Source organism: Pinus tabuliformis, chromosome J (assembly GCF_031772625.1).
Source record: "Pinus tabuliformis cultivar Carrire ecotype Pingquan chromosome J, CPIR1, whole genome shotgun sequence".
NCBI lineage: Eukaryota > Viridiplantae > Streptophyta > Pinopsida > Pinales > Pinaceae > Pinus > Pinus tabuliformis.
Genome location: NC_142295.1, coordinates 203,870,165 through 203,893,954, shown reverse-complemented (window position 1 = coordinate 203,893,954; position 23,790 = coordinate 203,870,165). Strand labels below are relative to the sequence as shown.

The 23,790-nt window shown below is 36.8% G+C and overlaps 1 protein-coding gene and 1 pseudogene across 1 annotated transcript; both read right to left on the bottom strand.

The window, feature by feature from the left end:
- Positions 1-1,311: 1,311 nt before the first annotated feature.
- On the bottom strand, positions 1,312-1,965 carry LOC149226382 (THO complex subunit 2 pseudogene; annotated as a pseudogene).
- A 7,209-nt stretch (positions 1,966-9,174) lies between these two features.
- On the bottom strand, positions 9,175-12,405 carry LOC149226381 (uncharacterized). The gene has a single exon (XM_089380188.1). It carries the CDS (start codon positions 12,403-12,405, stop codon positions 9,175-9,177), a length of 3,231 nt encoding a protein of 1,076 aa, XP_089236314.1.
- Between the last annotated feature and the right edge of the window lie 11,385 nt (positions 12,406-23,790).

Sequence of the window (23,790 nt, the reverse complement as noted above, 5' to 3'; positions counted from 1 at the left end):
AACTTCAAAGCATGGAAGAAGAGGATTGATCTTGTCCTAGAAGAACATGAAGTTTTGCAATATGTCCAAGGTAAAGTACCTCAATGAAGCATAAAAAATGATAGCTTGTTGACTTAATGTCAAAATACACAAGAGATTTTGTAATAATAATTTATTATATATAAAAATGTATGAGTGATGAATGTTACAATGAGGACCCGCCTATATATATATACCTAAGTAGGTGTCCTTTCATGACTAGGCATGTCTTTTGGACATGCCTTTTCACTTAACTTAATGACTATTTAACATAATCAATATTTGATTATTTAATATTTACTTCTATTTTATTTATTTACTTGTTATGAATTATATTCATAACATAGCCCCTTCTTTAAAAGCTTTGTCCTCAAAGCTTATTACTGAAAATTTCCTTCAGTTTGCATTTGTCATCTCGGCATATGTAACTCAACGCCATTAGCACCTCTACCTGTATAATTCGCTGGGTAACACTGCCTTGAATCCAGGGTTATCGATTTTTTTATTTTTATTTTTATTAATAACTGATTTTTATTTATTTATTTTTAATTTCCCTCTTTTTCTTTTTCTTTTTTTAAATAATTTGTTTTTTTAATTAATTTATATATATATATATATATAATTTAATTATATTATATTAATTTAGTTTGGTTTATTATATATATCAACCCAACAATTATATATAGGCCAATTGGTGCATCGAGCCAGTATATAGGGAAATGTCGATTCACAAGATTTGTGACCCGAATTAAAAGGGCATGACTCTTCAACCACTCGGCCTATCTCAATTTACGTTGCAAGAACAAGTCAACTGTGTGTTAGGTGTTGGGGTTGTTTGTAGCATGACTAACTATCAGCAAGGAAGGGTCGACAAGCCAACCAACATTGATGATACGATGAATGCTTGTCGATTGTCGGGCAGGCGGAAGGATGACGATGGAAACAGTTGGCAAGGACATGGAGGGTCGATGCGACAAAGATAGGGTCAGGCATTGCAGTTGGTCGACTATCATTCAAAGACGGGGAAGGAATTCGATTAGCACGATAGGTCTGGGAACCAATGGCTGACAAGCGGTTTGGAGTGATTGATTGTTCTTTCATGTGGTCCATTATGTAATTTCTGAGGCCATGACCGTCGACTTCATCATAGAGGATTTCAATCTGAGAGCGGATGTGAACATATGAGAGAACTTCATCTTTATTTCATAGCTGGGACATAGACTCATTGAAGGACTCCATCATTGATGGATATTTCTTGCACAAGTGACCCCAGAATGATGTCAGTGATTGTAACTAGTCTGACAAGTTAAGACCGTCTTCTTTCAGTTTTTCACGCCCTCCTTGAGCAAGGCGCTCTATTACAACATATTCTACTACATCATATTCATGTTGTGTCAAATACTTAAAGGCATCCACAACAGGAGTAATCGTATCCTTATAAGCTTCAATCTGATGCACTATGGTACGCAATACAGTCATTGGGCTGGCATGAGCTATTTCTGCTACCATACAACCAAGTTGCTTTAAATTCTCCTTTGCAAGACGTTTTAGGATCCTCCTAGTATCTAACTTGGCAATGAAGCAAGCTACTAAAACAACAGGAATGTGCTCATAATCTTTCTCCCATTCCCCATATAAGTTATAGAGTGCCTCATGTGGGAGAAGACTCATTACTTCCCATATATCTTGTCCTACAACTGGATTTGCAAGTAATAATTGTAAAGATGGAAGCAAACATGTTCCAAGTGCCTCCTCAACATTTATCCTAGCTTCCTTTAACCGAAGATGAGGATCTTTATGATCACCTATCCCTAAATCTTGAGAACTTGAACTTTCAGAAGATGCCACAAGTACCAAGACAGATGAATAGTAACCCCTTAAGACTCTACAAACCTTTTGTAGTAGAAGAGCATCCCGATAAAGATATGGACCGACAGAAGCCAACATCTAGAAAAGTTCTCTAGGCAATTCAATAAAATATCCTTTACTCATATATTTTACCATGCCATCTCCAATTGTGGCATTATCAACAAATCTATTAAAAGAACCAATATTTACTAAAAATGATGGCCTCACGATGGCATAGCTTGAAGAAGTTGTCCTTTCTATAACCCTAAACAAACCATCACAAATTGGTTTATGTGCAACTGGATTAAGAGGAGAAGGACGCTCCAACAACAAATGTGGATGCAACCAATCATCAATAGCAAGAAATCCTTTCAGCATACCCAACTTCTTATTTGTAACAAGCGTTGTGGAACATTCACCACTAGCCTATGCTTCCATATCCAGAGCTGTAAATAAATTAATTGTAACATCTCTAGGTTTTTCCTCCTCCATCAGATCCTTCCCTATTGCTACAAGATTTATCTTGCCAATTTTATATGCCTCATTCAATTGATTTTTTGAGATCTCTTCATAATGCTCAATTGCTTCTTCATCCTTGGGAAGTAAATGTGCATATATGTTATCAAGGTCAATAAAATTTTCCTTCACCAGTTCTGCTATAAGTCTGTATGGTCCATTAGGTACAAGCTCATTTACATCTTGACACTGGTAGTACTGGAATTTAAATCCAAGAATATGTGTAGCATGAGACTTTGGGAAGATAGGTATTAGTTCAAGAAAAGCATCATTTTCAGGTTGCAGCTCAAAACATACCAAAACAATGTTGGGTCCAAATCAAATTGGCCAATTAATGACTTAATTGTGCTTATCGTTGTAGGTGCAGTCCTATGTGTCAATCCACCAGAACCACATTGACATAATAGAGTCACCAAATTTTCATAGCCTTCACTCTCCTCTCGAAGAACGTTAAAATTTGTTTACTAATATAGAAGACAAGTGTTCACCCTATTTTAACTCAAATGCCTTTTTTTTGTCATCTCAGATTCCCACAGAGATTCGGCCTCACATCTTTCTTGTTTCCCAAGATAGTCCTCATCCACATCATCTTCATCTAGGTCATTATCTTGATCTACATAATCTTCATCGACATCATTTTCATTTGGATCATCATCCTGATTTATATCATTCTCATCCACATCAAGATCAACTTCATATGGGTTTTCAACATTATAATCTTCTTGATCTATATCAGCTACATCATAATCATTGTCTTGATCTAAATCATCCTCATTCACATCAAGATCGGCTTTATCTAAATCCTCATCTTAATCTATATAAGCTTCATCGGAATCATCATCTAGATCATTTTCCTTGTTATCGCTTTCCTTTTGACATGCTTTAACTTCTGCATATATTTTTGTAAATGCTAAAATGCTTCTTGAATTTTACTAAAATTCTCCATGGATTGGGGATGTGAACGTAATGGGATACTTTACGGCGAACTACGCCCAAAAACAAGCATGATTATATTGTGCGCCATGGCTCCGATACCACTGAAGCATCAAAACTAATAGCTTGTTGACTTAATGTAAAAATACACGAGGTATTTTGTAATAATAATTTATTATATATAAAAATGTACAAGTGATGAATGTTACAATGAGGACCCGCATATATATACCTAAGCAGGTGTCCTTTTGTGACTGAGCATGTCTTTTAGGCATGCCTTTTCACTTAACTTAATGACTATTTAACATAATCAGTATTTAATTATTTAATATTTACATTTATTTTATTTATTTACTTGTTGTGAATTATATTCATAACACTCAACCAGATGATAATGATATTGTAGGGAAAGCAAATTTTAGGAAGGGTGAGGTCAAGGCTCAAAGAATTCTATTTGAATCCCTCAAGGACCATTTAATCCCATTTGTTTCATAATTGACTACATCAAAAAAAGTCTATGATACTCTTATTAATTTGTACTCAATCAACAACATTGGCCAAAAGATGTCTTTAAGGAATCAACTATGTGATATTAACATGTTAAAGTATGAACTCTTGGCCTCCTACATCATGAATATAGTTCACATAAGAGATCAACTCCAAAGGATTGATGAAGTCATTTCTGAATCTGAATTGATCACTACAACAATTAACGAACCACTCGATTTATGGGATGCATTTTTCATTGGGATATGTGATATAAAGGATACTCCAAGGTTTGAAGAATTGTGGACCTATTGCACTCAAGAGGAATCTAGGCTTATAGCTAAAGGAAAGATCCAAAATCCTGATGAAGAAGAATCTCAAGCTTTTGCTGCAAAATCAAGAAGGAACAATGGAAAGAAGTTTGGCTCTCAAAATATAGGTGTAGGTAAAAGACCCAAGGAAATAAAGACTTGTCAAAAGTCCAACGTTATGGTTGTCACAAATTTGGACAATATAACAATAATTGTACTCAAGCATCAAATGATAAGAGTAAGAGCAATGATGGTGATGATCATCCTCATCAGAAGAAATCCAAGAATGATACTTCAAAAGCTTCAGTAGTTGGTGATAAGGACTTATTTTACTAGAACTACTACAAGTAGGTTAGGATCAAGAGGAAGATGAAGGGGTCCCTCACATAAAATGAGATGTCATATCGATCACTTCTTAGAACGGATTAGTAAACCCTATAAAATCTAGATTTCTTGATAAGAAAGCTCTAAGGTTTGTGGATAAAACCCTAGAGTTATACCTAGTTCAATATTTCCGCTGAAAGATGTAACCCTAACTCGTGAAAGGAATGAATGATGTCATAAGGACCCAGTGGAAAGAAGGATTAGATCAAGAGGGAGCTAGCATTTTTTTTTTCTCAAAAGATAAGTATTTTACATCTTTCTTCCTTTATTATTACTATTGTTGTTTTTACTAGTATTTAGTCTTTTGTATTTGTCTATCCTTTGTGTGGTTGTAATTCTTCTTCCATGGCCTCCTAGTAACATAGTTACCAATCAAACGAGAAAATGAACTAGTACCCGTTGTTTTTGAGGTAGAAAAAAATCAACCGATTTTGAAAAGTGGTGATGCCAGAATACACTTTTTTCTTTTAGCATTATTTTTGCACTTTAAATTTTCTTATGTATCAAGTTTGAACATTTTTTTTAGATGTTAGTGATTTTCAAGCTGATTTTGAAAAGTGTTGATGCAACATCAACCACTTTTTTTTAGAGGGTTGATTTTTGACACGTCAAATTTTTTTATGTATCAAGTATGAACATTTTTTTTAAATATTAGTGATTTTCATCTTGATTTTGAAAAGTGTTGATGCAGCATCAACCCTTTTTGTTTAGAGGGCTTATTTTTTACACTTTAACTTTTCTAATGTATTAAGTATCAATATTCTTTTTAAATGTTTGTGATTTTCATGTTCGTAAAAAAATAAATAATAAATTAAAAAACATGACAAAAAAAGCTCACAATAAAAAATATATATAAAAAAACCCAAAAATATGTAAAAAAAATAAAAATAAAATAAAAATTGTAAAAATAAAATAAAATAAAACAATAAAAAATAAATAAAAATAATTTTTTTTTCTCGGCAAAGACTAATATCTATTAACTTAAAATAAAAATATTTTTACAAGTAATCGAGGCCTCAGAAGAATCATGAGGCCTTTGTACACAGCAAGTTTGCCTCAGAACGGAAGGATTCTGAACATAGGTGCTACAAAAAACTTCATAACAGAAAGACATGTCAGAGAAGGACCAGTAGAGAAGAAGATTGTGCATGAGAGCATAGAAGCGAGTAGCTATTGCGAGTTTGTCTGTAAAGCATTGCCCCTGCCCTGGAACTGAGAAAAAACTTCAAGCTGACGGAATTGAGCCATGTGTGTTATCATTGAAACCTGGAAACAGTCGTCTGCTTGACAGACAAAAAGAAAAAAGAACCAGAACAGTGCCGCATGGCATTAGTCTTCCTTGCTCCCGCCAGAAGTCTTCTCTTCTGCTGGACGGTCACTAGCCAAACACAGAACTTCATTGCCGGCCTTATCGTCCTCAGGGATCGAAATTGGGCGATTAGAGTCATTCAGAGCTTCATCCCCTTCAGCAGGGAAATTTCCTACATGGGGCAGAGTAATTCTCGGGCTATCAATATGGCCTGGCTGATCCACCAGAGCTTTCTCCGGGCTACCCATGGTCAACTGCTGCTCGCTGCTCTGAGAGGGTTCCGGAGCGATACAGGCCAGAGGATGAAACAAGTTTTCTTATTCGGAGAAAATTAAGGTGATATGGGCAGAGATCAGAGATCTATTGAGGTTGCTCTGGAATTTAAAATGGGTGGTCTGAAAAGCACTATTTGGGATAGGCCTACGAACAGGGCTATATGGTTGCACATTCGCCTGAGAAGGAGGGAGATTAGCATGTGAGTGATCAGGGTTATCAGAGCTACTGGCAGTAGGCCGAAAGCCATCACCGTAATTGCCTCTGGGTCTCTTCCTGCCACCTTGACGGACCATATTGAAGAGCAAAAGAAGGGCTACGGAAACAACAGAAACAACAGAGAGAGCAATTGAAAAACAAAATGCATGAGCCAGAGAAAGATGTGTAAGCTGCTTACCCTTGAGACGTGCCTTACACCTGCGAGGCACGCCTCTGAGAAGGAGGACCCTCTTACTTCCCAGAGCTTTCGCAGACCAGAACTCAGAGCCAGAATAATTGAAACACACCATGAGAGGGAAGAGCCGGGTGGTAATGAATATAACCATCCTTGCCATGCTTCGAACCAAGTAGACCATAAGTGCGCAAACACCACCGTCTCCATCGAACTGTTGATCATCCATTTTACTTAAGGTGAAGGTCTGGGGAGCCCCGCTGCTCTGCAGCATGCAGTACGCGGAATTAACAGTTGGCATCAAAGCCATTTATGACAGCAGTATCACCCGCATCCGGGGAAAAAATAAATAAAAATATTAAAAAAAAGGAAAATATTTTTAAAAAAGCATATAATTTAAAGAAAAAATTGAAAATTAAACAAAAAAAACACATCTATAAAAAATTTGAAAACAAAAATATCTAAATTAAAGAAGAAAAAGAAGAAGAAGTTAACACAAAAAACTAAGAGGAAAATAAAATAAAATATCTATATATATATATATATATATATATATATATATATATATATATATATTCGAAAACAAACAAAATTGAAAACAAAAAATAAAATAAAATAAGAAAATAATTTGGCCCACAGGCGAGGTTGGTCGTGGGTCCAGGTGCGGGTAGGGAGGCGGTTACACGCAGCCCGCCTCCCAGCCCGCGCACGCAGCCAACCCTGCCTAAGGGCTGACAGGCTGATTCCGGGAATCGACCTGCCAGCCTCTGGGTGGGGTTGGCCATGAGCAGGGAGGCTGGTTGCACGCAACCACCTCCCTGCCCGCGCCAGTGGCCCAATTTTATTTTTTCTTTTTTTTTTTTGAATTTTTTTGTTATTAAACTTTTTTTTTTTTTTGTAAGCTAAGGCGATACTCTGTTTTTTCATTACTGAAATTAAAAGATATTACATAGTTGGACAGGTCTCAACCCGCCCTTAAGGGAAACCGGGTTTTTTAACCATCTGAAGTTTTTCAAAGCCATCCAAAAACAGTATATTATCAGCCTATCTACCCACTCTAAATATCCTTCTATTCTTACTATAGGTAAACTGTTTTCCTTCTGAATCATTATCATCTACAAAACCAAAAAACAAAATAACAATCTATATAAAAACCTCCTAGCATCAGCTGCATCTTCTACTAATTCGGTGCATCTGTCTTTGGTTCTTTCTCGATCTTGACGCCCATTCCACCTGCTTGAAGCATCTGCAGGATGTCATCCATCTTTCTGTCTTGCATAAGGAGAGTAACTTGAATATTCTTCAATTCCCTTTTCATGGTTGGAATGCCTTGGACCAATTCAGCCATTTCTAGAGCCACCTGCTCCATAGCTTTGGCCAATAACCGCTTCATGCCCCAATAAACATGTAAAGACTGTTTATACAAGGACATTCGTCCTCTCGTATGTCCCGGATCAGGGAGGAACTGCTCCCAATCCTCCATTTCAGGATCTGAGATCTCCTGCATAGCTTCTTCCTCCAAATGCTCTATAATCCTTCTGATATTTGGATTGGTATCTTGGGCATATGCTTCTTCTGCTTCCTGTAATTTCCTCCTCATGTCTTTCTTGCCTCTCTTTCTGCCTCTTACCTCACTAGCTGCTGCCTCCTCAAATTCAGAACGCACATTCCTATTCCCTCGGCCGCCTCGTCCTCCAGGCCTCCCTCTCCCTCTCTGGATAGCGCTTCCTCGCGCTCCTCTACCCCATCCGCGTCTATCCACCTCCACTTCATCGTCGTCTTCCTGATCCTCATACTCCTCCTCGCGGTCCCCCTTTTCCATCTCATGGACCTTCCCCGTACCCGCTTTTTCGTGCATTGCGCATTGAGGCTCCTCGTCTGCAATATAATTGCGAATATCAAACTCTTCCTCTGAGTCATCCTGGATAGTAAGATATATCCTCTGCAGAGCTTCTTCGACCGTGCTCTTTCCTTTCTCCGCTGGAGTTGCTGCCTTGCTCCTCGTCCACCTTCCTGCTCCCCTGTCCTGGTGCTCTGCCATCTTCCAGTCCTTCTTCTGTTGCAATTTCTCTCTACACTTCCTCGCTCTGCTTTGCTTCTCTTCTGAAGTCTCCTTTTGCTTTGGTCGATTGCATGCAAGCCCTATATTATCGCTATGCTGCCACCTTGCCTTCTTGAAGCTTCTCTGCAGCCTGTCATCGTCATTAATACCCATTCTACATTCTCTTCCATGATGGAAAACGTTGGCTGACTCTCTGACGTTGCCACCGCTTCTCCTCGGTACCTTGCCCGATTTCCCCCTTGGAATGCTCATCCTTCCCGTGGGTTGATTGCTGTCAGCCTTCATGACTTTAATCCCATAATCTTGATCCTGCAAACACTTTGATCGAACATTTATTACTCTGTCCTTCCCCCTCCTTACCATAATCCGGAGGCGCCTAATTATTCCTTCCCTGTGCGGTCGCGTCATCATGATCCTGACTTAATAGATTTTTTAACTCATTCCACCTTGGATCATCCTGTAATGATATCCAGCTGCCATCTACGCTCCTATTCGATCCTCCGCTTCCCCAATTAGCCAATAGATCAGCTACACGGTTTCCATTTCGCAGTACATGGTTTATTGTAGTATACTCGATCCTACTCAGCATCGCCTCAATATCCTGTAGGATTCCTGCTGTCCGCCAACTCTTCAATACATGTTCCTAGCTCTTCCCATCCCTTAATTTCTTCAACATATCAATCGTGATTTGTGAGTCGCCTTCGATTTCTAGATTCATATACCCGTTCCTAACTGCTATCCGGAGTCCGTGGTGCACTGCCCACAATTCCGCTTCATTGTTCGTCATTTCCCCTCCCCATCCAGCATAAACCCACCGCGTGTTTCCGCTGCTATCTCTGAAAATACCTCCGAAGCCTGCTTGTCCCGGGTTACCCTTTGAGGCCTCGTCGAAGTTTAATTTAACCCGTCGCTCACCAGGTAACCTATAATGATTGGGGCTCGGCATTCCATTTCTAATATTCCGCTCTGCATGAGGATAAATCATCTGAAATTCCATATTCAATTTGGAGACTATTCTCTGCTCCTCCGGGTTCAATCTCCAATCCTCTTCCTCCCACACTTCTGATAAAACCATTTCTTTAATCGAACTACAGATTTCATCCCAAATTCTCGATTCTTGCCAACTATTATCCCTAAAGATTCGTCGATTTCGCTCTTTCCAGATCGCCCATATTACAAAACCAACCGCTAAGTTCCATATTCTCCTTACAACTTTGCTTTGGAAATTCCCTTTTCCCCACTGAAACAGAGTATTCCTGATGTTGTCGGGATCCCTTCTTGTCATACCAAAGAGCACTCTAATTTCTTCCCATAGGCTCTTAGTATATATACATTTATTCAATAGATGCTCCTGAGTTTCTATTTCCTTAATACAGATACTACACCTTGATGGCCCAATCATTCCTCTTTTCTGCATATTATCCCAAGTTAGGATCCTTCCTCTGCATACCAGCCATACGAAGCATGTTACTTTTGGCCACCATTTTCCTTCCCAAATTGTTTTCCATCCTATTGGTTCCTCCTCTCTTTCCTCTTTCGTTGCCCAGTAATAGGCTTCTTTTACTGTGAACATGCCCTTCGTCGCTTTACCCCATCTAAGGATATCCTTACCTTCTCGAACCTTGATTTTCCTTGATTCTAATTCTCTGTTATACACTTGCCCAGCCTCCTGACCTATGTTATCAGCCCATTCCTCCGGTCTTTTCCAAGCTCTCCATATATCGTTTAATTCGCCTCTTTTCCAATAGTCCCTTACATATTTCAATCCTGCTCTTTGCGCTTTTTCTTGAACTTCATGAAGAGTTTGAAGCCTATCCAAAGTGCCCTGCTGTTGCCAACTTTCCTCCCAAAATCTTGCTGAGTTTCCTTCACGGATTTCCCAGAAGGCAAAGTTCCTAACTATATCCCTATTTCTACTTGCGAAATCCCAGATCTGTGAACCTCTTGGTGTTTCCTCTATTCTTAAGCGCCCTTTAGTGGTGTCAGGCATGCCATATTTTTGGTACCATATTCTTTTCCACACATCAGATCCTCCCTGGACCCATCTCCACCATAATTTCGCCCCTAGAATCTTGTTTACAATTTCAGGGTCTCGTACCCCCAGGCCCCCTTCCTCTTTCCTCTTAATTACATTCTTCCATGAAACCAGAGTCCATTTCTTCTGCTGCTTGGGACCGCCCCATAAAAATTTTCCAAGTATTTCTCGCATTTTTGTAAAAACTCCTTTGGGAGCAGCCATAATAGATAGGTGGTATACGGGGATAGATAATAAGACCGATTTTAATAGGACAATTCGACTTGCTATATTCAATAATCTGAATGACCAACTATCTAATCTTTTCCTAATTCGATCCAACAGACTTTGCCAGTTTTTAATCCGATTAGGGTTTATATCCAATTGGATACCCAAATACTTGGTAGGTAACTCCCCCTTTCTAAAACCTAGAACTCTGGTTAAATGAGTTTTGATAGACTCATGCAAATTAAATATGAAAGTACAAGATTTATCGTTATTAATCTCCATACCTGATGCGCTCTTGAAGACTTCTAAGATCCTCTTGAAATTCCACACCTCCTTAAGCAACGCTTCTCCAAATAACATCAAATCATCAACAAACTGTTGATGTGTGATAGTCAAATTATTCCCCCACAACCTTATTCCTCTGATTCTCCTTTCACTTACTTCCTTTTTAATTTTCCTGCTTAATCCTTCCATAGCCAAGATGAACAAAAACGGAGAAATTGGGTCCCCCTGCCTAATTCCCCTGCTAGCATTAAACAGGTCTGTAGGAATACCATTAACCAAGATTGAGAAATTTGGAGTAGAGATCATGCTGATTATCCATGCTATCCACCTTCTCTCAAAACCGTAAGCTTCCAAAACCGCTCTGAGATAGTCCCAGTTCAATCTGTCATAGGCCTTGGATAAGTCCAACTTCATCAGCATCCCTTTCTGTTTTTTCACCTTTAGGGAATGTATCACCTCCTGAGATACTACTATCCCATCTAGGATCTGCCGCCCCTCCACAAACCCTGTCTGTTCAGGTGCAATTAATTTAGGTAAGAGAGGTTTCAACCTTTTCGCTATCAAAGTGGAAATCATCTTATAGACGACGTTACACAAGGCTATGGGTCTAAAACCCTGTGGCTCCTCCGAGTTATTACTTTTAAGAATCAAGGTCAGAAAAGTCGAATTTATTCCAGGCCATATTCGCTGTCTCATTCTGGATTCTTCTACGGCTTCTAGTATTTCTTTTCCCATAAAATGCCAACTAGCCTGGAAGAATTCCACCGTATACCCATCTGGACCGGGAGCCTTATTCTTACTCATATTCATTACCACTTCTCCTAATTCTTCCATTGTCACTACCCTCATTAATGCCTTGTTTTGCTCCTCAGTTACTAATCTTGGAATCTCTCTGCAAATATTATTTATAGCTTCTCCTCTATCCCTTTGGTTTTCTGTCAAAATTCCTTTAAAGTAATCAACCAGAGTCTTTTCTATATCCTCCTGTTCTATTACTCTGTCTCCTTCAGCATTTTTAATTGAAAAGATTCTATTCCTCTGCCGGTGTTGGATCATAGCTTGATGGAAAAATTTTGTATTCCGTTCTCCTTCCCTTAACCATTTTATCCTTGATTTTTGTCGCCACAGAATCTCCTCTTGCTTTCTTCTCTCTTCCAACTGACTTATTATTCTTCCTTCCTCCCTACTCGATTCTTCATCCCGTCCTTCCAAAATTATCTTTTGCTGGATATCCTCCATTGCTCTTTCTAGTTTCTGCTTTGCTTCCATAATATTCCCAAATTCTTTCCTATTCCATTCTTTTATTCTCGTTTTAATTTCCTTGAGCTTCAATTGTAGAGTATGCATTTTCCCCTTACCCCTGATAGTGCTCTGATTCCACCAATCCTCCACTTTCTTTATGAATTATGGGTCTCTAAGCCAAAAAGATTCGAATCGGAAAGGCTTCTTCCCCTTAACCTTCTTGATATCAATATCTAATCATATTGGCCAATGATCTGAACCCAGGCTAGGCACGATTTTAGCTTCAATAAACACATCTCGATTCAAGATTTTCTCTGACAGCAAGAATCTATCCAATCTAGAAGCGATTTGATGCTGTCCTCCTCTTCGATTGTTCCAGGTATGGACACCATTATTTGTAGAAATATCGACTAACCTCAGGTCCCTAATCATGTCGTTGAACTCCTCCATATTCTGGTCCTCTCTCCTTATTCCCCCTCTCTTCTCTCGTAGATCCCTTATCATATTGAAGTCCCCTCCAATTATCCACGGGGTATTCGGAATTAAGCTTCTCATAGTATAGATATTCTTTAAAAAGTCATGCCTTTCCCTATGATTGTGAGGTCCGTATACTCCTGTGATAAGAATTCTTTCCCCCATTCCCACTAATCTAAACATCCCTGAAAGGATTCTAGGCAAACTAAGCCAGTTTTCAAAAATTACCTCTTCCGGGTTCCACAACTGCATCCAACGCCATAACCTCATATCCAATTTTTAATTGCTTAATAATACCTGCCATCTGCTGGCTTTCCATTTTCGTTTCCTGAATGATCATAATGCTTGGCCTATCTTTCTTAACTCTTTCTTTCAAATATCTATGTTTCCCTTTACTATTTAATCCCCTGATATTCCAACTTGTAACAATCATTTAAAACTTTTTAGAAGTTTGTTGAAATACCTCTGACAAAGGTATCACCCTTCCTGAATTTACTAAAGTCTCTCCCACTGCTTGGATTGATTCATTTAAAGTTCTTCTCCCTTTCTTCCTTCCACCTTTTCCTTGTCCATCCCCTTCTGAACATTGGGATTCCTGGTTTCCTACCTGATCTATCCTGTTTTCTGTCAGTCCTCCTTTCTTCTCCTTATATCTTTGAAAGGTTTCTTTATACAACTGTTTATCTTTCTCCGGAATGAATCTTTCGTCCAATTTTTTCCATTCATTGAGTAATTTTTTCATTATCTTTTCTTCGTCGGCACCCACTTCTTTTATACTCTCCGTAACTAACATTGATTGTTCTTCTATATTCTCCTTTCTCTCTCCCCTTTCTCCTTCCGTCTCTCTACTTGGACTCATGCTTTTCCGTTTTCCATCCTTAATAATTTCCATTGGAGTTATCTCATTAACCTCCTTTACCTGTTTATCCCCCTCCAGCTCCTCGTCTTTCTCTTGAAGGATATTGAACTTGTTTCGACTCTCAATTGATGAAGTGGTCTCCTTGAATTGGGGTTTTGATGTTCCCGAAATTTGCTTCCTTCTCCTCTGTACCTCTCTAAATTCATTTTCCACCCCTTCCAATCCCTCTGCTCTCTTGATTTCCTCCCTGTTGTCCTTCTCTGCCGCTACTGATCGATTTTGTGGGCATTCCTTGGCGAGGTGTCCATATACATGGCATCTCCTACACCTGAACGGTATATGTTCGTAATCTATGGGCTGCTGCCATATTTCATCTTGATATTCAAGCTCAATGGATTCCGGTAAAGGGTCTGCTATATTCATATATACACAGATCCTAGCATATGAAGTATATTTTCCTCTTTTCGTCGATTCTGCCACCTTGACAAAAGTACCAATCGAATTTCCTATTCCTTCCAGTATTTCAGGATCCCAGAATTCATCCGGTAACCCAAATAATCTGACCCATATCGGGGCTGCCATAATTTTCTCCTCATCAGGGTTGTATCTATCTTCCCAATATCTTGTAAACAAACCCACATTGTTCATGAAGTGCGGTCCTTCCTCAAAAACCCTTTCCTTATCTACAAGGTTTGCGAAAATGACTGTAAAGAATCCCTTAGCCCCCAATTTGAGATCTATATGCCCTCTCGGCCGCCATCTCTGCTGAATCCATCTCGTGAGGTCCCTTTCAGATGGCCAGTATCCTATAAATTTGCAAATTAAAGCGTGATCTCTCATATAGCAGCGGTAATTTTCCAATTTATTATTTGGAATCACATACCTCGGTTTTTTCTGTGCCCTAGGAAGGCATCTGTTTACCATTCTTGCTTGCCATTTATTCCCCAATACTAGAGGTTCCCTGCTCATTTCCGGTCTTCCCCTCTGCCCTTCTTCGATCCCTGAGTTTCCTAGCATTACACTTCTGTAGGAGGGGATCTCTCCCCCCCCTGCCTATCTTCCATTGGTTCTCTCAGTCCTTCCCAATCCACTATTCTGCTGCCAACTTTACTTAAGGCGTCAATTGTACCTGGCTGTTACCTATGTCTACGCCCTCTTGCCTTACTCTGCCTCCCTAGTCTATGCTTTCTCCGTTTGACCTGCAACTCAGAAACCCTACCGTCAACCCAGGTTCGAATTCACTCCCTGAAGCATCGCATCGAATTTTGTTATTAAACTTATTATTATTATTATTATTATTATTTATTTATTTTCATTTTCATTTTTTTAACTCTTTTTTCTTTTCTTTTCTTCTTCTGTCTTTTTTTTTTTTTTTAACTTATTATTTTATTTATTTATTTTTTGTTTTCAAATTTTTTTTGTTATCAATTTTTTTTTTTTATTCATTTTTTTTTGTTATGCATTTCTTTTTATCATAAAAAAATGTTTTTTTTTTGTTAAATTATGTCTATTTTTGTTTTCTTAATTATTTTATGATTTTATTTTATTTTATAAATTTTTTGTTTAATTTTTTATATTTATATGTTTATTTTATTTTATTTTTTACATTTTTATAGTTTGTTTTTTTTTTTTGTTTTTGTTTTTTGTTTTTGTTTTTTTTTTATATAGTTGATTTTTTTGTCATTTTTTTTAAACAATTATGTTTTATTATTATTATTTTGAATTTTTGGTGTCTTTTGTATTATTTTTGTGTTATTTTTACTGTTTTTAATTTTTTATAATATTTGAATTTTTTATTTTTATTTTTATTTATTATTATTTTTTTCAAAATTTAAAATTTGTTTTCTTTTTATTATTTTTTGTGTTTTTTTTTAATCAATATTAAAATTTTTGTTTTTTCTTTATTATTATTATTATTATTGGGTCAATATTTGAATTTTTTGTTTTCTTTTGTATTTTTCATTTTTATTTCTTCATACATTTATTTGTTATTTTTTTTTTCTACAGGGTCCATGTCGATGCTCGTCTAGCAACCGGATCCCATTATGGGCAATTGGTAGTTGATTTTAAATTTTTCGTTATAATGAATTAAGTATGTCCGCACAATGTATCAATCTCATGGTTGGTCTTTAAGTTTTCATTACAACAAGTTGAGTTCACCTACACCGCGTGTCAATTTTATGGTTGATTTTTAAATTTTTGTTGCAATGTATTGAGTTGTCTTAGGCTAAAATTTTAAAATCGCTATATATTTAGCATTTAAAGAATAAATTACTCTTGGATGTTCATTTTTAAAGTTTTTTGTCATAACATTTTTTCATAATGTCCTGCTTGAAATATTTTGAAAACTTGAGATTTTTTTGTAGTCATAATCTTTGGTTTTAATTGCGTGGTTGAAAATTTGTCAAGATTTTAATGTTTTTTTAAGTCATGATATTTTATCTTTAATGCTATGGTTGAAAACAATTACAATTTCACGGTTTTTTGGAGTCAAGATATTTTATCTTTAACAACATGAATGGAAATAGTTGGAATTATCAGGATTCAAGACATGATATTTTATCTTTAACATCATGTCCGAGAATTGTTGGAATTTTATAGTTTTTCAAAGTCCGCATATTTTCTCTTTAACTCCATTACTAAAAATATCAAAATTGTAACCCAGTTTTTTTTTATTCTTATTCCAGAACAAACACTTTTTTTAAAGGCGTTTTTTTCATTCATTTTTCAAAACAAAAATGGTTTTTACTTCCAACTAAAAAAAATGTTGAAAATTTACCCTTGAAAAAAAAACATCGTTCTGGAATAAACAATTTTCATTTTTGGGTTGTTTTTTCATGTTTTTTTGGGGTTTTTAGGCTAGAGTACCTATTTTGAGGTAATAATTCTCGTTTGATCGGTAACTATGTTTAGTGAGGATTGTAGGTATATAGTAGAAGATTCCAAGGCTTTGACAGTGGTTGGAAGAAGTGAAAGAACAAAGCAAAGCAAGAGGACTTTCCATAATTGTTATTTGAAGGATATTGTATTAGATGAGACCCAAGATTAGAGGGAGCAGGTAGTTTGAAGTATGCCTTGATTGTGCCTAAGAAAAGTCAAGATATAGCATGCAACAGATGGAAACATGGAACCAATATTTGAGAAGGTTATTCCAAAAAGGAGGAGAGGATCATGATAAGATGTTTGCTTTAGTTGTAAGAACTACCTCAAGTTTTTGAAGAACATGAAAATAAGTCTCCAGATTGAAGAAGACTTTGTAATTTGGCCTTGGATCAAAGATGATCCTATATGATTTGTCTCTGACAAAAGAAGGACTCACGTAGTTCTTGAGAAGATATTTTTTCCAAAGGGAGTAGTTAGCAAGCCTTATTTTGACATTAAGAGTTGACCTCAGATTTGATGCCAAATTCTTGGATAATGAATTGTTAGTGTGAGAGGGAGCACCCAATCAGGGTGACTTGAAAGCATATGTGATGATGGATCATGTGAAGTTGCAAAGATTTCATCAAGATATTGCTTCGGCTTGGGCTCCGTTATAATTTCTTGGATGAGAATGAAGCAGTATGGCAGAGGTTGAGTATATTGCAACTGAATTGGCAAGTTGAGAAGTAATATAGCTTCAAAGGCTACTTGCAAGTTTTGATCAAGTGCAAGTTACAACCATGATGATAGATATGGTATATAAGGGAGCAGTGAAGCTCAAGTATATCTCCATTGATGAGTAGACAGCCAATTTGATGATGAAGCCTCTTTCTAGAGGGAAGTGTGTGTACTTCCAAGACAAGATTGGGCTTGTGGAGAATACCTCTTTTATTGAGAGGGAAAGTTGATGAGACATCATTATGAATGGAAATTCTCTTGGTGTCTTCAAGACCTTGGTTGAAGAATGGTCTGGTATTCTCCCTATGTCATTATGACCTTGGTTGGAAATTCTTCCTATGTCTTCAAGAGCATGGTTGGATAATGGTCCGATATTCTCTCTGTGTCATTATGACCTTGGTTGGAGAATGGTTTGACATATTAGATAGCATCATGGATTGAAATTCTTCATGTGTCATGTACTTTGACTTAATTAGAGAGGTTGTTATAAAATTAAAAAAAAATAAAAATAATAATAATAATAACAATAAATATTAATAATTAATAATTAATTAAATTAAGTAGCCCATTAATTATGAAAGGGCACTTATGTCAAAAGACATGTTCTTTAACCCTTGTGGCTAGTCAACTCCTATAAAGGAGAACCACCCAAGCATTTGTAAACGATCATATATATATATATATATATATATATATATATGTTTGTGTGCACATAAATGTGTCTTCAATTGGTAAATTCCAGTGAGCAAGCATTTCTTGTTCCAGTGGTATCATAGCCGCATCACCTTCTATTGTTGTTGTTGCACAATCATCATTCTCCAGCTCTATCGTCTTCCATGTCATTGTTCTCCACCTTTGTCGTCACTCCCTATCCGCATTCCCTTCCTGTGCATATTCCCTATCCACATGTGCCTCAACTGTCATTGCTTCCTTGATTGTCACTCATAGCGTTTGACTGCACGGTAAGTGTAACCGTAACCCATCGCACCATAACCTGCTCTGCCTCGACTGCACCATAATCGTAACCCACTCCACCATAACCCACCACACCATAATCCGCTCTGCCTCGACTACACGCAACCACTGTATCTCCACCCTGTCTCCATTGTTCGACATAACCACTGTATCTCCACAACGTTTCCACTGTTCAAAGTAACCATGTCTGTCACTCATCCTATTGTCATCATCCACATATTCTGTTGTCGCATATCTTTAAACGACCACCTCTTGACACTCTGACAATCAACCATTTTTGTCAATTGTTGTCTGACCACTCGGTCTGTTGTCCGTCCAACCTTATCGACGTAGTCAGGCCCTCCAAACCATTGCACACTTTCGATTTGATTCGTTGGTTAATAATTATAAATTATACCTATAAAACTTATAATTATTTATTATATAATTATAATAATATAATATAGTTTATAAGCATAAGTATATAACTATATTATATAGTTAATATAGATATATAAATTTATTTAAAAACTAAAAATAAAAAATAAAAATTGGGAGTAGCAATGACGATGCGAATTCAAGGAAAATTTAGGAAGAACTCGATAAAATGCGCCAACACCTTCACAATGTCAAAAAGAAGCAGGATGAATTTGGAAAAGGCCAAGATAGGATAATTAGTACTCAAGACCAAATGGAAAATAATATAAAAAAAATAGAGAACATGATGAGCCAGTTAATGGGAGGAGTCAATCAATATTTTAATCCCTTAATCACTCAAGAATCACCACAAGTCTCAAGACTCCAAAAGGCAAAGTTTTTACTAGTCATGATTTTTCGTCGATGCTCGAGTTCCACAAATCCTGCATATACAGTTCTAAGGAAGTCAATACTATACAAAGTTTCTCAAAAGAGACTACCAAAAAATTAAAAGGGAATTACCTAAGTATGATGGTAAGGACCATAGAGGCGTCATTGTGTGGGTAAATAAAATGGATTCCATTTTCGGGGTAAACCCACCAATAGGAGAACAAGAGAAGATCATGATCGCGTCCAACAACCTGGAAGTTGAAGCATATGATTGGTTCCTATGGTAGTCCAACAGACGTGAGGCTCATTCGTTCAATTGGAAAAAAATTGTGGAAGTCGTGTTCAAAGGTTCCATAACAAAGAAGAAGATGATGTTTACGAAAAATTTGTTCACCTCGAAAAAAAAAGATTTGTAAGCGAATACACCCATGAGTGGGAAGTATTAGCTATAAGATAAAGAGGGTTCTCCGACGAAGAATTGCTAAAAATGTATATATGTGGGCTTAAAGATTATATTCGAGAAGAATTAAAACTAGCACCAATTATTAGATGAAAGTATAAATTCCATAAAACACCATATGTTAGTAATGAAAAGTCAAGCAACTACTCAAAAGGAAAGCCAAGTAAGTCTTCTTCAAAAAACATTGGTAAGTAAATTCCACCACCGATGCGTGAAGGAGGAAAACAATAGTTAAATTTCAAAAGAAAAAAAGATGGAAAAAGTTGGACTTGTGGAGATAAATATTCTCCAGGACACAGATGTAATACGCAAAAACTTTACAACTGCAAAGCAGCGCAAGAAGAGGAATCTACAGATAGTAACTCTGACGAGGAAATCAACGAAGGAAATGAGACTCCTAATCCAGATCTTGAAGAAGAAAATATGCCAAGAATTTCTTTGGCAACTATCACACGGATAGCTCAACCATAAACTCTAAAGCTTAAAGGACATATTAAGAAGCATAACGTTATTGTGTCAATAGATTCAAGAAGTACACACAATTTTATAGATGTCAATGTCGTAAAAAGGCTAAACATTTTTGCCTATCCTGTAGCTGATTTAAAAGTTGTGGTAGAAGATGAGAAATGAATAGATGGAGTAGGTAAGTGCCATAAAGTTAAAATGAAACTAAACAAATACGAAATGGAATCCATTTTTTATACAGTCCCCTTAGGAGGTGTAGATGTCATATTAGGAGTACAATGGTTGCAAATGCTAAGGACTTATTCTGCAAATCACCAAAAACAATTCATTAAGGTTAAAATGGAGAGGAGAAAGTATAAGTTGTTCGGATTCCAAGCCCCACCTACCCATATCATTTTTGCTCAGCAAATGAAGAAGCTTATTTGCAAGGGAGCTTTGGTATTTGTCACACAATGCCAATAGTTAGAGTTATTATCGATGGAAGGGATTCACCAATAGTCTGAAGTTACTACCTTAATACAGAAATATGACAAGGTATTTCAAGAATTATCGATGAAATTACCCCCTGAAAATAAAATTGAACATATCATTGAAGTCAAACCAGATTTGACACCGGTAATTGTAAACCATATAGCTACCCCCATCATCATAAAACATAAATACAAAGGCTAATACAAGACCTGTTAAAGTGTGGATTCATTATGAAAAGAAGAACTCCATATGTTGCACCAGTAGTGTTAATCAGGAAGAAGGAAGGGTCCTTATGATTATGTATAGATTATTGAGGATTAAACAAAGTAACCATTAAACACAAATTTCCCATTTCGTTTATTGATGAGTTGCTAGATGAATTCCATGGCGCAGAATATTTCTCAAAATTAGATTTGAGGTCACGCTACTATCAAATGCGGGTAAGATTAGAAGACATCGAGAAGATTGCATTCAAAAATCATGAAGGGCACTACGAGTTTAAGGTAATTCCATTTGGTTTAACAAATGCACCAACCACCTTCCAAGAAACCATGAACGAACTCTTCCATCCATACTTGTGAAAATTTGTATTGGTCTTCTTTGATGATATCCTCATCTATAGCAAAACGTGGAAGGAGCACCTCAAGTGTCTAAAAGAACTACTTTTCGTATTGGAGAAGAATCAATTTTATGCAAAGTTATCAAAATGTACCTTTGGGCAGAAGGAAGTTGAATACCTGGGACATGTCATACCCAAAGAAGGACACAAAGTGGATCCCTTCAAAATTAAAGCGATTAAAGAATGGCCAAAACCCAAAAACATATCAAAATTAAGAGGATTTCTAGGTTTAACTGGGTATTACAGAAGGTTCATAAAGAACTATGCACATTTTACTGTGCCACTGACAAACTTGTTAAAAAATAATGCTTTCCAATGGAATAAACAGCAAGACGAATGCTTCAAGAATCTAAAAAAACTAATGTCTACCTCATGGGTACTGGCAACTCTATATTCTCCAAACCATTCATAGTCGAATGTGATGCTTCAGGATTTGGAATTGGAGCAGTATTAATGCAAGACAACCATCATATAGCCTTCGAAAGTAGGAAGCTTAACAAAAGATAAAGCTTGAAGTCAACTTACCAAAAGGATATGCTTGACATCATACATGCATTAACTAAATGCAACAATACCTGCTCAGAAGTAAGTTCTCAATTCAAACCAATCACAATAGTCTTTAATTCCTGCTTCAACAAAAAACATTATCAATATAACAACAAAAATGGATGGAGAAAATTTCGGCATTCGACCTAGAAATACTACACAAAAAGGGAAAGGAAAATGTCGTAGTTGATGCACTCTCACGGAAAGATGATGACAACACAACATGCGTCGCCTTGGTAGTTGTTCCTGACTGGTTAGATGAAATACGAGTTGAGTATGCCAAGGATTTGGACTGTGGTTCTATGATTGAAAATATCAGTCAATATGCCAACTTTGAATGGAAAAATGACATATTATGGTACAAAGGTAGAATTTATCTAACTCCATCATCCAAATTTAGAATGAAAATTCTAAAAGAATCTCATAGTTCTCCTACAGCTAGGCATGTTGGATTCTTCAAAACCTACTACAACATTCAACAATCGTTCTACTGGAAAGGTATGAGTAAGGAAATCCAAAAGTATGTCACTGAATGTGATGTTTGTCAGAGAAATAAGGGTGAAAATATTCCAACTCTTGGTTTACTACACCCATTACATATTCCAAATAAAAAATGGGAGGAAATCTCAATGGATTTCATTGAAGGACTACCTATGTCTGATGGTAAGGACAAGATATTTGTCATAGTAGATAGACTCACCAAATATGCCCACTTCATGGCAATCAGAAAAACTGACACAACCAAGCAAATTGTGGAAGTGTTTTGTAAAAACATTTACAAACTACATGGTTTTCCCAAGGTTATTGTCAGTGATAGAGACACAAAATTTAAAGGAAATTTTTGGAAAGATTTCTGCCACCAATATCTCTCAACATGAGTTCGGCTTATCACCCCAGACAGATGGTCAAACTGAAGTTGTAAATAAATGTTTGGAAACATATCTCCATTGTTTCATCACCAACAAACAAAACAAATGGTCTCAATGGCTACACCTGGCAGAATGGTGGTACAATACCACCTATCATACTTCAACTAAAATGAATCCCTTCCAATCCCTATATGGCTATGAACCACCCAGGTGGAAGGATTTTGGCCTACACAATTCCAAGGTTCAGGCGGTCAAGAACCACTTAGAAGAAAACAAAAGAATTATTAACTTGTTAAAAGAAAATTTAACAATGGCATGCAATAGAATGAAGCAACAAGCCGACCAGCACCGCACAGAAAGAGAATTCGAAGAAGGAGATTGGGTTTTCATCATAATTCAACCCTATAAGCAGTTATCATTAAAACAACAAGGGAAAAATAAGTTATCTCCTAAGTATTATGGACCATACCAAATAATCAAAAAAATAAGTAGTGTGGCTTATGGATTAAAGCTACCAGACCATTGTCGAATCCACAACACATTTCATGTATCAAGTCTCAAAAAAGTATTGGGTCAAAATTGAACAGCTCAAACAGAGATACATGAGACTGACGATCATATTAGAACCCAAAGGCGTACTCGCTACCAGAGAGAAGGTACTATGATCCAAGACTATTAAAGAATACCTTATCAAATGGAAGAGACTACCAGAAGAAGATTCATCATGGGAGACAAAACGTTTTCGCCAACAACACCCAACATTGCCTATGCTTTGAGGACAAAGAATTTTTAAGGGAGAGACAATGTTATGAATAAAAATATTCATAATTATATATATATATATTAATTAAATAAAAATAATAATTAATAAATATTAATAATTAATAAATTAATTAAATTAAGTTGCCCATTAATTATGAAAGGGCACTTATGTCAAAAGACATGTTCTTTAACCCTTGTGGCCAGTCAACTCCTATAAAGGAGAAACATCCAAGGATTTGTAACTATCATCTGTATATATATATATATATATATATATATAGATATGCACATAAATGTGTCTTCAATGGGTAAATTCCAGTGAGAAAGGATTTCTTGTTCTAGAGGTTATCCATGTGTCAAACACATAGGCCTAATTAGGAAGAATGGTTTGGTGGATAGACATTTTTCGGTGTCTTTATATAGTGACTTGATTAGAGTTGTAGTCCTTGTGTCACTTTGACCTATATGAGAAAATGGTCCGGCGGAGGACAATCATTCTCGTTGTCATTGTATAGTGACCTGATTAGGGATGTTGTCCCTATGTCACTTTGACCTGTATTAGGGAGAATGGTACTAGAAGTTGTAGCCTCCCAACATCGTGCTT